This window comes from Lepidochelys kempii, chromosome 14, assembly GCF_965140285.1.
Source record: "Lepidochelys kempii isolate rLepKem1 chromosome 14, rLepKem1.hap1, whole genome shotgun sequence".
Lineage (NCBI taxonomy): Eukaryota > Metazoa > Chordata > Testudines > Cheloniidae > Lepidochelys > Lepidochelys kempii.
In genome coordinates, this window is record NC_136393.1 from 4,609,071 (window position 1) to 4,625,696 (window position 16,626).

General features: G+C 43.7%; 1 protein-coding gene and 1 long non-coding RNA gene across 4 annotated transcripts in view; one reads left to right on the plus strand and one right to left on the minus strand.

Annotated features, from left to right (window-relative positions):
• Nucleotides 1–16,626, plus strand: part of LOC140898376 (uncharacterized) — a 113,537-nt gene that overhangs the window by 6,210 nt on the left and 90,701 nt on the right. The window contains exon 1 of one of the 3 annotated variants that reach the window (XR_012154974.1): nt 12,309–12,390. The exons of the other annotated variants lie outside the window; for them this stretch is intronic. This is a non-coding gene — a long non-coding RNA (uncharacterized LOC140898376). Of the gene's footprint in view, nt 1–12,308; nt 12,391–16,626 lie in introns of those variants that run through there. 3 annotated transcript variants of the gene reach the window in all.
• Nucleotides 4,907–9,276, minus strand: SOX9 (SRY-box transcription factor 9). The gene is made up of 3 exons (XM_073310724.2): nt 7,894–9,276; nt 6,453–6,706; nt 4,907–5,759 (listed from the first exon to the last, which is right to left on the minus strand). Exons 1-3 carry the CDS (start codon nt 8,322–8,324, stop codon nt 4,978–4,980), a joined length of 1,467 nt encoding a protein of 488 aa, XP_073166825.1. The 5' UTR covers nt 8,325–9,276; the 3' UTR covers nt 4,907–4,977.

Here is a 16,626-nt window from a genome sequence, read left to right on the forward strand (position 1 = left end):
ACAAATACAGTAAATATTAATAACTAAGTGACAGAGCTGGTTGACAAATGCTATTTTACAGATGGGGAACTGTGGTGTGGAGAGAATAAATGACTTGCCTAAGGTCACATAGTGAGTCTGTAGCAGAGCGGGGAGTTGAATCCAGATCTCATGGCGCCCAGTCTACTGCCTTCAAGACCAACCATTCGGTAGCTAAGAAATGGTCAGGCAGAAATGTGATTGTTAATAGGCACTAACCGTTTGGAAATGCCAAGGCCGAGCAGCCAGCTTTAACTCCCCACATTGTGCCGCTAGTCTAGGAGTGATTGCCTCCTGCACAGCAGCCAGCAGGGAGGTATGGAGACTGTTGCAGCCTGTCAGGCAAATATGTAGCTAAAGGACACTGCAGAACAGGTGTTGTGGTCAGTAAGTGACGGCAGCTCCGGAGGAGCCCTTAAGGAGTAGTGGAATGTGTGTCCATTCCCAGCATGAGGCTGTCTCTGTGATCACCCTGCTCCTTCGAAACAGACTCTGGGGCTAGTTCCTATGGATGCGCAGCAGCTGGTGTTCTTAGGTGGATGACTGGGCCATTTCAAAAAGAGGGAAGTAACACAACGAGTTCATGCAATAACCTTTAACCTCTGTAATGAAATCGAGCTCCAGCCATGAGTACACATTTCTCAGTGTCTCAAAACCACCAGACAGAAACTCTGAGAGGGTTAGCTCAGCCGCAGCAGGGAACAGCAACAGGTGCTGCAGGACAGATGTGCTGTGCGTGGAGAACCTAAGCCTGGAATAGCAGTGGGGGCGGGCAGGCTGCAGGTCAGGTTTAAGGTGCATTTGCACAGCTATGTACGGCAAATGTAGCCCTAGAATAATAATGGGGGCTGTCGATCAGGCTTGAGCGCTGTATAGGGTCCCACCACTGGAATAGCAGAAGAAGCTGCAAATCAGGTGAAGGTGCATTGGCGGAGCTCAGTGACTATGCGGATCTGGGCTAGCAGGCGGCGCTGAGATTCACTAACAGCGCGGTTAGATAGGGTGGCCCGGAAGGTGTTTCAGACCTGGACTGCGGTGCCTGTTGGCATTGCTCATGAGGGTTTATGCAGCTGCCCACGGGTAGCTTGGCTCCACTTGGCGATGTCAGCATCTCACTTTTATGGGCAGTAAAGGTATTTTTAATTATAGAGTGCTGAATAAGAACACTTAGGTACAGACATAGCAATATAGATACACGGACACGTACGTGAAGGCACAGTCCTGCTGATGGACATGAATCATGCAAAAGGGGTGAGACCCTTGCCAGGTTCCAGCTCAGAAATAAGGTTTATGGGCTTGTTCCTACTCCCATTGAAGTCAATAGGAAAACTCCCAGGGGCCTAATTTGGGGTTATAAACCCCTGAAAGACTAGGGCCCTGATCCTGCAAAATTCTTACTTGTGCAAGTAGCTCTTGCACACATGAGTATTTTCACTGATATCAGTGAGGCTACTTGGGTGAGTGAGTATTTGCAGGATCAGGAGTGGAGGGAAACCAGCCCTTGCTGGTGCCAGAGGGAATGGAAAAAGCAAGCGTATCCCTTGCTTGGTATTCTCTTGAGAGCCTCTATCCCCTTCTCTTAACCCCCTTCAAATGGCATGTGAGCTGCCTGGGAGGCAGTAAATGAACCTGATGGAAGCGCAGCTCCTGGGAGGGCAGGGGGTTAAAATTCTTGCTAGCAGTTCGGCAGGAAGCCTGAAGTCTCAGAGTAAATATAATAAACAATTGTGACTACGTGTCCTTTTAAAAATCCCAGCATTCCCCCGGCTCGGAGGAAAAGTGACATCATCAGAGGCTGATACCTGTTCTGTTCTGCTGCACAGGGAAGGGGATGATATCATTTGTTTAGTGAAAATGACCTGAAAGTCCATATGAGCTTGGAAACTCCCTGAATGATTCATGCCAAACCTAACAGAGTCTGATCTCCTTACCTCCCCCACGCCCCTGCTGTGATATGAATTGGTTAAAACTGAAATGCAGGCATGGACGGAGCACAGCAAATCAGGCCCAGCTCCATCCTGGGGGTAGAGATGGGAAGCGCATTGTCACCTTTCAGGTTACTATGCTTCATTTTCAGATGGGACAAGTCAGTTGGGTTCTTCTCTTAATCACTTTCACTTCCCTGGAATTATGCCAGGGATTAATTGGTCTCCGGTTTTCTTTGACAGTTCCTTCTTTTTTCATTCTTGTTTTCTACTTTTCCCCTTTGCCCTCACCCAAAAAATAAAACCAAGCTCAGCCTTTGGTTTTTTGTGCATTTAGGCCGTCTGGCAACTCTGCGGCAAGTCCTCCATTCATCTTTCTAACAGGCAGAGAAATAAGCAGCAGCAATGCAAATCCCAATCTCCTGTCAGCCCCACTCGTGATTCATTTAAGTATGCCTCCTCTTGAGCTGAGAGGGTTGCCTCCTAGAGGATCAGAAGGGAATTCTAGCTCCATTTCCCCCTTTGGTCCTCTTCATCCACTCTGTTAACAATTAGCCTCCGATGTGACTGTGGTGTGTGTGAGATAAACACTTGGCCACCAGGAACTGGGATGAGACCACAAACTTGTGTATGATTCCATGTGTACAGGTCTTTACACAGCATGTAGGTGTATCTTACCAACTGTAATATGTTACTGTAACACATTAATATGAATCCAGCTTTTGAAGGTTTTTCACACTAGCTTTCCTGAGAGGTAGTAGGAACCAGGTAGCCTTCTATTTAAATGACCTATCCTGCCATGGGATTAACGCTGACCATATGGGGCTATCACTGTAGCAGGAGGAAATTGACACAATTGTTTGACTTCAATGAGAGTTTTGTATAAAGAACCATTTCAGGACTGGGCCCAATTAAGCAGGCTCAGGTCCCAAAACCATATAGTGATTACAGTTAATCAAAACAAGAGACAAAAGTATACAAGTCACGATATAAAAAACCCTCTGTAGCTTTAACATCCCACTGTTCTTAAGTGGATGCACTTAATAAAATATACACAGTTCCTTTTTAAAATTTTTAATACAATGTATATTTATTGCAAACAATAATATACAAAAATGGTAAGTTTCACAAAGAGAACAAATGGTCTTGCAAACAAAACAAAATAAAACAAACTTACCTAAAGACAAAATATGATTTAAATGACAGGTCTTTTAAGTTACAGAAATACTTTAAAAAGATCTGCTTTTATACAGAAATAGAAAGATGCCATATTATGAGTGCTTTAAGATTTTTTCTACTGAATCCCTAAAAAAATACCCCCAAAACAAAAAACTCCCACGACTGTTAACAAATATATCATTTTTTTAAATAAAAAAAAGTTTGCTGTCTTTTTTAAAAAGCAATTCTTAACTGTTTAGCCACAGCTTCCCCACCTCAAAACAACATCAAGGGGTGGAAGGTTAGCAAGATGACACACACACATTTTGTCAATGGTGTCTTGTGTCTCACATACACACACGTTTGTGTGTCCAAAAGAGCTGAGGCAGAAAACAAGGCAAATGATTCAGTGATACACTACATTTGCAATCTCTAGTTTGTACAAAACAAAATTCCAGTTTATCCTTAAAACAAAAGAAAAAAAGGAAGAGGACACATTTGTACAAACCTAGGACACAGATTCCAAAGAATAATAATAATAATAATAAAAAGGAATTAGAGATAAATAAAGAACTGGTTACAGTTTAGACCATAATTTAACAGGCATCATACCCTCCAAATAAGACTCCAACAAATCTAATCGCTTTTAAAGGAGTTTAAAAAATGGAAGGGAGATTTTAAAAAGAAAATCTTGATTAAACTGGCTTTTCTCACAAAATAAATAATTTAAAATGTATCTGATGTTTCCAATGTGCCCTGCGGGTTTAATCCAAAGCCCACTGAAGCCAATAGGGGTCTTCAACGGGCTTTGGATCAGGCCCTAAATGTTTGCACTCAAGGCTCTTTAAAGGGCTGGGGAGGTGATGGGAGGCTTCCAGCATCTGTCATGCACATGGTGTCCAAAGCAGGAAGCTGAGGAGGGTGATGCTGGTTGTGGCATCATAATCTGCTGCTGATTGTTGGTAAAAGAGTCAGACGTAAGTTTTCCCAGAAATCGGATCTGCCTCCCTTCTGGGCTCTGTCTTTCTCCTTGCACTGGAGGGCAGTCGTATAAGAATCTCGAGGGGGGAAAAAAAATATTACAGGACTGCTTTTAAGGCTTTTCAACAGCGCTGCTTTAAGGCTCAAGGTCTTTAAAAAATAAAACTAACAAATTCTCCTCCTGGCTCTCTCGCTACTTCCAAGTTAGAAAAATAAAGCCTCTTTTGTTTTTAACCCCTTGCGTCTCCTAGGTTGCACAGCTGACCAAAGCTTAGCCTGATGCCAATCCCTGTTTAACAGTTTTTGTTCCTAATTAATGCACACTGTTTTATTTTGTTTTTCTTTAAAGAAAAGACTTTTATCTATACAAAAATACCTCTGACTGCAAGAAAAGCTAGGACTGCTCCACTAAGTGTCGTTTTAGCTGTTGGAAAAAATAAGAGCATTTAAAAAAAAATCTCTAAAAAATATATATAAATCCCCTCAAATTGGTAACGAATCATACACAGTACATACTAAAAATATTTAAAATAGAGAATATTCCTCACAGAGGACTCTGGGTATTTTTTTTCCTTTTTTTTTTCTTCTTTCAATTACTGCTAAAAAATAATTACAAAAGTCCAAACACAGGCAGACGAGTTGGCTGGTGAGAAAGCTCATCTCTCGCCCCGGAATCAAGGTTAAAGTCCAGTCCTTGGAATGTCTGTACCGAGTTTTGCTGGTTCTCAGCAGAGTGGTCTGGCCACTTCCTGAAGGGTGCTGTAGTGCAGAAGGCCCGATGTGTTCTCTTTTTTCATCATCTTTAGCGTTAGTGTCTTTATTAAAAAAAAAAAAAAAAAAAAAGTTGGAGACCGTTCTTTTTTCTCTCTCCTTGTTGTTGTTGCTGTTGTCGCCCTTAGGGCCTCGTAAGCTGTGTGTAGACAGGCTGTTCCCAGTGCTGCGGGCTGTGGGTCTGGGGAATGGAAGGGACTCCGGTAGTGTCTGCAATGGGCGTGTACATGGGCCTTTGGGTGGGGTTCATGTACGTGAAGGTGGAGTAGAGGCTGGTGCTCTGGCTGGCCGCATGGCTGTAGTAGGAGTTGGAACTCTGGTGGTCTGTGTAGTCATACTGCGAGCGGGTGATGGTCGGGTAGGAGGAACTGTAGTGCTGAAGGTTGAAGGAGCTATAATTGAGCTGCTGTGGGGAGTGCTGCTGTTGCTCGCTGTAATGGCTGGGACTGAGCTGCTCTGTCTTGATGTGTGTCCTCTGCTGGGACTGGCCCTGTTCGCTGCTCAGGGTGGTCATCGCATGCTGCGGCTGGGCCTGGGGCGGCGGCTGCTGTGGCTGTGGCTGTTGCTTGGACATCCAAACGTGCCCGGCTCCAGCTTGAGTGGCAGGCGTGCTGCTGATCCCATAGCTGCCGCTGTAGGTGACTTGACCGGGTTGGCCGTGGGTGGCCGGGACTCCCGGGTGACCGTTGGGTGGGAGGTACTGGTCAAACTCATTTACGTCAAAGGTCTCTATGTTGGAGATGACGTCGCTGCTGAGTTCCCCAATGTCCACATCCCGGAAGTCAATGTGGGGCGGTTGTCTTCCTCCTTCCTGCAAAGGGCGCCCTTCTCGCTTCAGGTCTTGCTTCCCAGGCTGGACATCTGTTTTGGGTGTAGTAGGAGGAGTCGGGGGCCCCTGGGACTGCCCTGGAGAGGAAAAGAAATAGCACATGCAGTCGTGAGTTGGCTGCTTCCCTTGTTTTAAGTGAGCTGTCTGTCTCTTTAGCTGATATGGCACACAAAGACAGCCATAAGGCCCTGAAATCTAAAGTGAGCTGTTTTTTTATAAGCAGGAGGCAGTTGTATAAGGGTGATACCGCAGTTAATGGTTAACTCAAGATCTTTGGGGCCCTGGCAGATATCACCGCTTTGCCCCTGAAGTCGGTTGCGAAGGGTAACACGAACGTTTCCAGGTTCGTAACACGAGTGTGATCTGTATCTGTGCAAATATGTAGCACCAGATAAAATATGGGGCTTTTGAGATGGCCTGCAGCTCAAGGTGGTTTTTAATTTAATTTCTGAATTAAAAAGCTGGAAAACGTCGATTGAAACTTTGTTGCAAGGAGAAAAGTTGGTGAAAAAGTCTGAAGCCTAGTAAGCGTGTTTGTGTGAGTATCTGATGCTGGATCCAGCTCTCGCGAGCCGTATCTACTGTTTGTCTGTCATTCTGTCTTTAAGCAGATTGCATTTGGAGCCTGGTTCAGAACACAGCGTGAGCTATGGAGTCACTGACAGTACCTCCGTAACATACAGATGGCTGTGTCTCTCCTTAGCTGCCTAGCCCAGTGTGTTGGGCCCAGGAGCGTGTGTGTGTGTGTCTGTATCAGGCTGCATATTTACCAGAGTGCTCTCCAGGAGAGTGAACCTCACTCATGCTGGAGGAAGACTGAGGAGAATCCGCCTGCAGGGCCTTGAAAATGGCATTGGGGGAGATGTGTGTTTGCTCAGAGCCCTCCTCCTGCTCCGCCTGCCCGTTCTTCACTGACTTTCTCCTCCGGGGCTGGTACTTGTAGTCGGGATGGTCCTTCTTGTGCTGGACCCGCAGCCTCTCGGCCTCCTCCACGAAAGGGCGCTTCTCGCTTTCATTCAGCAACCTGGGCAAGACACCGGGGAGCTGGGGGTTAGTTGCTTCTCCAACAGCAAGGACAGTTTACAGCGTGTCGTGCTGCCTAGAGGGCAGGCCCCAAGGGGCCCCCTGTCTTGACCTGCCATAAAGAGCTCTGCACCCCTAGGGTGCTACAAATGTCCGCACATACTACTGCGGCCAGGCTGCAGTGCAGATTGCTCACCCCCAGCCTCCCTTCTGCACACTCCATCCTGCATGACCAGCACACCTCCCCTGCTCCAGCTTGGCATCTCTCTGAATTGCAAGGAAAGGACCCCCGTAGGTACCCCTTCCTCTACGGCCTGCCTCTTGCCATTGCTTCAGAATCTCTTGCTGGCTGGTGGCGCCCTCTAACCCCCCGCCCCCATGAAATGGCAGACTGTTTTGGTGGCCAAACAAGACACAACAAAACTAGGCAGTGACTTTTCTCCCCCTCTGGAAGAGGAGTGCGCGCACACACTGATTCAATAAAAAGATTAGATGACTAATGCCCTGGATGGCTCCGGGCACCACCTCTGGAGGTCCAGATTCGCTCAGAACTTTCCCCTTCTGCTGCGAATTTAACTTTTGTTTTGTTTTGTTTTTTCTCCTGCAGTCACAGAATAAGCCCCGGCCAGGTGACTCACTTTCTTTCTCCTTCCCCCTCCCTTTCTTCTCTTTCAATGCCGAAGAAATCGGGCCATGCACCTTTCTCCAGAACCACCCACCCGTAGCTTGGCACAACTTTGCCAACTTTCTCTCTCCCCTCTCCCCCATGATCATTTCTTCGTTTGTGCAAATCTGATGCAATGCGGATGAAGTCCGGTTTTACACACACACGTTCCAGAGCGCCCTCCTTGTTAGCACCAGCCACTTTCCAAAGCCTGCCAGGGGATCAAAGGGCTCTGCTCACCATCTTTCCGCAAACCTCTCCCGGACCAGAGCCCCACCGCCCCTCCTCCTTAGCCCGTGCAGGGCAGAAAAGCCACTTGAAAGTCGAGGAGGCCAAGCCCACGTACCCGCCTGCCCCAGCTTTTGCCCCAGCGCTAGCTTAGCTGCCTTTCCCCATGCACACGAGTTTGCCAGCAGCAGCAGCCAGCTTCCCAGAATCGAAACCACACGCTCTCCTGCCTGGTCCAAACTTCTCCCTGCTTTGCAAACCAAGGCCCTTTAAACACGTTCCCCCGCCTCACTCACCTCCAGAGTTTGCCCAGCGTTTTGCTGAGCTCTGCGTTGTGCAGATGCGGATACTGGTCCGCCAGCTTCCTCCGGGCCGCCTGTGCCCACACCATGAAGGCGTTCATGGGTCTCTTCACGTGGGGCTTGTTTTTGCTGGATCCGTTCACACGGACCGGCATGGGCACCAGGGTCCAGTCGTAGCCCTTCAGGACTTGGCTGACCGCCTCTCGGATGCACACCGGGAATTTGTCCTCGTCGCTCTCTTTCTTCAGATCCGGATCGCCCTTGGGGAAAGTGTTTTCTTGGGGTCTGGTGTTCTCAGTGTCCGAGCCGGAACCAGAAGGGCAGGGGGACCCCGCGGAGTCGTCCGACATGGTGGGGCTAGGGGCGCCAGAGATGCATTTGTCCTGCTCTTCTGTCATTTTCATGAAGGGGTCTAGGAGATTCATGCGAGAAAGCGGCAGAGGGGGAAAACAGTGGGATGAAAATCAAGGGGTGGGGGAGAGGAGGGGGGGAGGGATTAAAAATAATAATTATAAAGTGGCAACGCCTCTTTAAAACCAGCTGGGTTTGTGGTGGAGGAAGCAAGGAAGAGATGGAGGCGGGAGTGGGGTGGGAAGGAAGGCAGCAAAAAGTTTGCAAAAGAAACAAAGTTTTGGCTGGTGAACAGCAGCTTGCAGGAGGGGAAAAAAAAAGTTTGTTCACAGCCCACTGCAAAGTTGCAGCTGCAGCGATCTGCTCTCAGAGACGTGCATGGACCCTGCTCTGAGGATAGTCAAAAGGGGGTGGGAAATAAAGTTTGGAGTTAGTCTTATTAGCCCCCTCTCTGTCCCCTCTTTCTCTCTGCCTCTCAGAAGAAGAAAAAAAAAGTTCCTTGGTTTTTGGAAAGTTTAAGGCTCCCAATTTCACCTAGTCAATTTCAAGCTCAGCTCTCCAACTCTCTCTCCGCGTCTCTGTAATAAATACTCTCCTCTTCTATTTCACCTTAGAAACTTTCAGCCAATGACAGCCCTGCCCCTGGGGGGCTGGCACACAGATGATTGGCTACAAGTTTTTGTAGGGAGGGGAGAAAGGAGCGCAGGTCTCAGAGAAGGGGAAGACAAAAATACAGAAAAGTAGAAGTGTCTGAGTTTACTCTTTGTACTTCAGAACTTTTGTGGTGCCTTAAAAGTAAACTCGTCTTTATTTTGTATTTGTCTCGGCAATTTTTGATTGATTTCAGTGGGACTATGGACAGTCTCCTGTTCTATAAAAGATACTCCAGGGGGGTCAAATTGCATCACACAGGTTGCGTGCTCCTAATTTGCACTTACTTTGGCGTGGCAAAGAACTTCGAGCTTTTTCTGTGAAGTAAAAGATGATGTGATTCGCCTCTGTTTGTTTTTTCATTATAACACCTCGAGCTGTTTTTAAAAATACATTTGTCATCAAGGATGATGTTACGCTCACTGGTCTGCTGCTATTCTTTAATTAAAACCAGCATGGTTTAAAGCCACGCGCAGGCTTATTTGATAATTCAGTGCTTTAAGTTCTGTACTCACAGATGTAGAGCTCGCTTAACTCTGCAAAGTTCTGTGACAATTTATTGCTGAGCTACCTTGTTCAGAGGCTGGTCTTCTGGTTTGGACTGTAGTCTGAAGACTCTAGTCATTGACACTGTGTCAGTGTGGTGCAATTGGGCTAGTCGTCTTAAAATTAAACCTTAATTATTCCGTGGTCTGAAACACACTAAGTAAAAGTGTGTCTACTTTCTGCATTTTGATACACGGATAAACTTTATATACCGTTCTCGTCCATCGCTGTAACTTGCATTTATAGAGCTAACCGATGGCACTGAAGTTTCTCCAGTCTTACAATATAAACGGTATATTTGCATTTCTGAGCTTCGTAAAGTTAAGATGTACTAGAAAGAGTGATAGTTCTTTACAACAGATTTGTTTTCAGGATGAAATTATGAAGACATGAGCGATATACAGGCTCAAGTTAATTAGCTAACTAACTAATTAACTAACTAACTAACTGTTAACTGCTAAGCGAGAACAGTCTCAAAATATGCAAAGACCATATCTAAAATAGTTGCAAAATAACGTAATAAAACATGACATTTACTAATACATAGCATTTCCCCCAGCATTTAAACCCAGAAATTCTCTCTTCCCGTAGATTTACTTGCAGGATATAGAATGCAAATCTTTGCCTCTATATTTGCAGAAAGACTGTTTTCCCTGCTGTAAATGTTTACGTTTTCATTACATGTTTTGAATATCTTTTAGGTTCTTGCTAGTAAAAGTTTAACTCATTTTCAGTTTGCTCTTTATCTCCTGTTCTTTAGGGGCCGATAACTGGTATAGGGCATCCAAGATCTATTTGTTTTGCAAAGCTGGTATAATTCTGAAACAAACAGGAAGGGAAAAAATTGAGACTGTTATTCCTGATTTTAAGCTTGTCACAGCACACCCGCTCGTGATCATTAAACAAGTTTACCGTGTAATAAAAATAGCGAAGAAAATAGTTTTAAACATACCAATGTGGTTATTTCTTCTCATAATTAACACGTTAATGCCTCAACATTTGTAGATGCACAATCATATCAAACACATACCTATATCATCTCTCAGTCACAGATCATCAGATCTGTACCAGAGCTATTGCAAATAAAACTTAGCTGTTGATAGAAATCGTTTAAAATGGGAGAAGCACCCTCATTGTTGTCATGTTGTCTGATCCCTGCCAGGCACCCTTACATGGGTTTGCTTTGCTTTCTGTGCGTTTGATACTCACATTTCATAGTCCCGTTTCTTTTTTGGAACTTTTACAGTTGTCAACAATCGCCTTTCTGCTGGTAAAATGTAATTCTTTTCTTTATCCAGAGGGGGCGCCAAAAGCCCAGAAACTAACCTCAAACTTTTCGCTTTCTTAGGAGACTTTTTTAGAACAGGTTTCTTGCTGAATCTGGACTCGTCTTTGACAATCAGATTGATCAGCTCCAGGCATTTCCCCCTTGACAAGATTCAACAGCAAACTTTATTTCGCAAACCGTGAGGAGAAACTGATCAAAGTGTTTTCAGCCAGTGGTCAATGAAACTGACAAGATACCAAATAGTTATAAAATACTGCATAAAGTGTGTGTGTGTGGGGGGGCTTTTTAAAAACTTTTTGGGGAAATCTACATATTCTAATGGCAGTTATTCTGGTGCATTTTCTCTTGCCCCCTCAAGTGTTCTCAATCCCTTATTTGCTTGTGATGCTGCTCTCAAAGAGCTCTTAATATTTCTCTAAGGTTCATGTGGGGAAATTAAGGAGTGAAATGAGAAATAACTAAAGAATTAAAAAAACCCAAACCCCTGTAACCCAAGCATGCAGCATGTTGGCCACTCCATACAGTTCCCGACACACTTTTTCTCAATTCATATTTATAAGTGAACGATGCAGTGTCTCACTTCGAGGCAGTCTCGAATCCGTCTGGATTTCCCAACGCACTTCTATGTCAATTTCGCTGCGTGCTGGAAGTATCTTCTGGGCAGAGCCGCTGCATCGCTTAGGAAGGTTTAGATTGCTCTCCAGCCTGACTGGGGGACACTGTCCCCACAAAGACTTGTCTCCGTCCTTGTGCAACGTCAGTCGGTGACGCAACGCACGGTTTTTAAAGAGTCGCCAAATTGGCCAAACTCGATCAGCAAAAATAAACAAACACGTCCCAACACACACGTTAAAAATTGCAGCCACTGATCTGTTTCTAAAGGGCCGCGATTTTTAACGTGTGTGTGGAGACGCGCTTCAAAAAAAAAAAAAAAAAAAAAAAAAGTCCAAACATTCCCCCTTCGCTTTGTAGTGAAATGTTCGGCACCTACGTTTTTAATTGCAGGCTTCTCTTTCGAGACAGCCAATGCATTGTCCGAGATAATAACAAGGTTATCTCGGTTGGGAATAAGACACAAGTTGTGCTGATACTTCCAAGGAAATAAATAAATAAAAAGACTAAGCTGAGAACTGAATTTCTGAACAGATGCTTTTTAAAGACTGCGATTCCGAGTTTAACCTAAGGGTCTATTTCCCCCCCCACACACACACACACTTCCCTGTAAACTAAGTGATCAAAACCTCTAGGGCCAAAGTAGGGGGGCACCTTTTTTTGCTGTAGTTTTCCTTATAAAATATACAGTGCCTAATTCTGAATTCAATTCGAGCACTGATGTCGGGTTTTCCCCTCAGTGCTTTATGGAAACTGCTTCAGTTCACAGCCTTTGTTCGGTTAAACAATTCCTCTAGGTAGCATTGTCCTGCTGGGTGACCGTACATTGGCGAGGGGACATTTTTAAAAAAGTGCAATTATTTTTTGAAATGGAATTGGAAATTGTGCGTGAAAAAAAAAAAAAAGGCACAGGGGGAAGGAGCTCTGAAGAAATCAATTTGAAGAAAAACTCCCTGTTAGACCCTTTCTGTATTTGCTATCTTTCTCTGGGAGTTTTTGCTTGGAAACCTCTGGCAAACAGCTATCTTTGGGTGAGCTGAAAGGTAAGTGTATGCCTTATTTATAGAGCCTTTGTCTGAAATCATAGGGGAGGTGAGAAGATGATTTGTTTTTTTTATGATTGACTGCAACACTTAAAAACATTTCCCAGTGTTACAGATATGATTGGGCTAAATATACAGCAGAGACCAAGTAGGAAGGTATATTGAGATTTGCATCAACATTTGGGATGAACATAGTTAATCTATTCTTAATATTTAGATGGACAATTCTAGAAAAAAAATTGGCTTACCAATTTAAGACTCAGATTAGCTATTTCAGGAGACAAATTTAGCACAGCACATCTATTCTTTAATATTTGGTCTAGAAATATCAAAGAAAGCTCAGCCAATACATTGTTCTTCTCTCAGCGGAACTGGTAAAGCAAAAAGTCTGAACAAATGTACCTGGAGGAGAAGGGGGTGTGGGTGGGGGAGGGGGGGAAGTGACAACAGATTGTTCCCTTCTGTTAGTGCTGATTGATTGGCAAAGAAAAAAAAATCCCATGATTTTGGAGGATAATTGACTTAATGAAAAATGTAATAGAACATTTTTCACCCTGAAAGACCATTTGTTGAAAATATTCTGCCTTTTCATGGCGAGAGAATCTATTTTAACAAAAGAAAGTGGTTTAACAAGTTTGAAAAATAAACAAAAGAAAAATGTAAAGCAGATAGCATGTCCCATGTCATAGTTTGCATAGTTTTTTTTAAAAAAAGCCCTGTTCTCCAGAATAGTTAGACATATGGACAATCTGATCAATCAGATTCACTTTTTAAGAGTAGAATGTTTTTTATTGAAGTCATGTTTTATACAACAGGATAGTGTGTTTTCGATTTAATCTTATTTTACAGGGAGTATTCAAGCCCAGGCTTCAGGAAAGATTTTTGACAAATAAGAATGTGAATTACAATCCTCATTTGATTTTTTTCCCCTCTTGTGCTAATTCAGCTTCTTTCGTTATTTCAGGAAACCCTCTTTCTAAACTATTTAGGAGAGAGGGAAAGAGACGGTCAGTTTAATAGTAAGGGGACTAATATCCACACAAGACATTAAATATTTTTCTCTCAAACCCTGCAAATGTGTACCATAGCCATATTGACATGAATCAGATGTGTTTGCTGAGAGCCAGCTTCTGCATGTACATGTAAGTCAGTTGTAGTATACTGAAATGAGAGGGGAGGAGGAGAGGGAGAAGGGAGGATGGCAAATTCACCTTCATGTTTTCCTTATGAAGTTCAGTAATTTCTAAAGTCCACTGTGTCTCTCCCCTCTACCCCAGACTCTTTGACCACCCGCACAACTCCCTGTGAAGTTGTCATGCTGAAATTGCTGACAGCCACTTATTTGCATAGTTGTCGGCTGTGATGTCACCAACACAGCCCTGGGACCTCTCTGCTGGGTCAGAACAGACTCTTCATTGGAACAAAAAGTTCATCCTTGGTAGGACAGGAAACCCAGGGAAATGCTGGCTCCCTGCATTTCTGCTGGGAGAAATGTTCGCCTTTTCAAATGATGTGCTGCAGAGTGAAAGCCCTTTCTGTCACTGCATATGCTCAGCCATTTGGAGTGAGTGTGTGTGTGTGTGTGTGTGTGTGTGGTGGGGCAAAGTAGAGAGGAGCGGGGATACAGTGCAACCCTTTAAAAATATACACCAGGAAGCTAGTGCAAAAATCTCTCTGAATTTTGCTGTATGCAAAACTTTTCATGACTATTCCATGGCACAAAAGCAGATGCCAGCTAAGTCTGTACTTCCTAGATTCCTCAGTGCTTCCTCCATTTGGAAGGCAACTTTCAACTGGAAAATCTGGAGGTGTAAAGAATTTTTTAAACTATGTAATCATTTTGCCCACTCATAAGCCATGGAATGATTTCTTAAATAAGAGCACACTGTCTGTGTTCATGTGCGTTAAGACAATTTCATCAAAGTCAAAACAGTGACACATTTTTATTTCCACTTACAAAATAAAAGGAGTGAGAGCCTGGAAACATGCTCTGAACAGATGTAAATCTGGAAGGTCAGTGTTACCCTTGATCAGTGCAGAATGTTTTCATCTGTTGGTGCAAGATGTTAGCATTTTAGCTAATTTATCTCATTCAGATTGTTTGTACTCCGGTCACTGGGGCAGGGACCTTATACCTTTCCAAACACATTGTTGTCACTTAACAAACAATAAATAATTGTTCACGATTTTTTATTGACACAAAAGAATAAATATCACTTGAGCTTAGAGAATGACAGAGGGGAGAATTACATTTTACATGCACTGTGAAAGGCAACCCATGTGGATGCACGTTAGGGTTAACATTAGAAACAGCTGTTGCCAGGTCGCCAGAGTTGTCCAAGGCCCTTCTGGCACTTACAGAGATGCCAGGAGAACAGTGGGTGCTTTAAACTGTGGCTGAAAGTGGTTGGAGGCTGCAGGAATTATCTTGTGTAGGAGTGGCCCATCACATACTCCTCTGTTCGGGTTAGCAGTCTGCCTTACTCAGAATCCAGTAACCACTGGGATGTTTCCTTGTGTACTGTAGCTATTTATTTTGCAAATGCCTGCTAATTTCTTAGATCACTTTCTGATTAGCCTTTGTCAGGAGGAATGTGGGTTTCTGTCCTGTTTTAATAGTGAGAATGGTGGCTGTTAGGTGATGGCTTTGGGGCAGAATTAGGGCTTATTTTGCAGCCTGAACTAAGAATTCTTTGGTATTTGTGTTGAATTATTATATTAATCTTAACTGTTCATTAACAAAGCTCTTTGTCTGTCTATCTATCTATCTAATCTATCTATCTATATCTAATCACCAGTTTGTCAGAATAATTTACAACCCTATGCTGCTGCTGAGCTGGGCAAAATGTAGATTGATTTAAGCTTTGGAACTAATGAAATGTAAAGCAATGGGAGTGAATGCTGGACCAGTGGCATTTTTCTCTTTCTTTGGATTGTAAAGTGAAGGGGAGATTACAGATTACAGTATGATTTCCTGAAGGACATTGATGTTTTAATGTTTTAATTAATCCCTGAAAATGACTACCTCTTCATGTTTGCCATGTAGAATATAATGAAAAGGTTCCATAACGAAAGTATAAAGCAAAAGTGGACAGTGCTGCAATAAAAATACTGTAACTACTTTTAAGGGCTGGCTTCTTTTGAGTGGCAAGATCAGACTGGGTATACCTCTTTATTTGTCTACAGAATAACTGTGGGCTGACCCTTGCTTATGAAATAGCACCATTCTAAATAGAATTGAGATTTGCTCCTGAAAAAGATAATTCCAGGAGTATGAATTCACTGTGGGCCAGATCCTGTTTTTGCAGCAAGTAGAATCAGACATTGCACTTGAATTTTCCAGACAGCAGCAAGTACAGTTGTTGTCTCTGATTATGAAAGCTCTTTTGCACCTGATCATTGGGTAAAAAATAATGTTAGAAGCACCCAAAATATGTAGAGACCAAGAATTAGTACAAGGAAAAATAGGGAGTTTTAACCCATCCATTGGTTATGAGTGATAGCAGAGCAGAAACTCCAGAGACTGGTTGATTCTATTTTGCATGTTTGAATCCAGATCTCTGAGCTGAGGGCACCTGACTAGTTCTATAGGATTTTTAACACTTCGTGGCTCCAGGGCAGGCTCAGTGGTGTACGTGTGTACACACACACACACTTTTTGTTTTCTCCCGTTTCCTCCACACTTTGAAACCACTGCACACAAACTTGTAATTTACCAATGTTCTCTTCTCAAGATTATTATTTTAAAAAATAACATTGGCTTCAAGCTCTGCAAACTTGGTAGGTCTAGGAGATGTATCTGACAGTTGAAAGTGAAGGGGAATACCCTTGCAATAGTACAGAATTTTTCCCAGGCTAGTGGAAGTGGAATATTTTGCAAGATACTTGCAAAGACGTTAGGGTGCATCTTATATTTGGTGGTCTGGTCACATAGCCTAATTTTTGCCTCCTGATGTGAACATCGATACTTTGTTCCTAAGAAGGTCTTGAGATGTGATCCAAGTATGCTACCAGGCAAAAGAACCAAGCTAAAAATAGCCTTATGTTGCCTTCTGCTAGGACAGAACTGTGGGCTCTGAAGAGGTATCCAAGAGCTACCTTTCTAAATCAAATTCATCTTACTTCGAGTCCCACTTTGGAGTGGACGTTGCCTGGATAGGGATCTGAATCAGATGCGCAATCTGTTTTGAATAATTTTATTTTAAACCAATCATAGGGAAAAGGTCAAACTCTGCT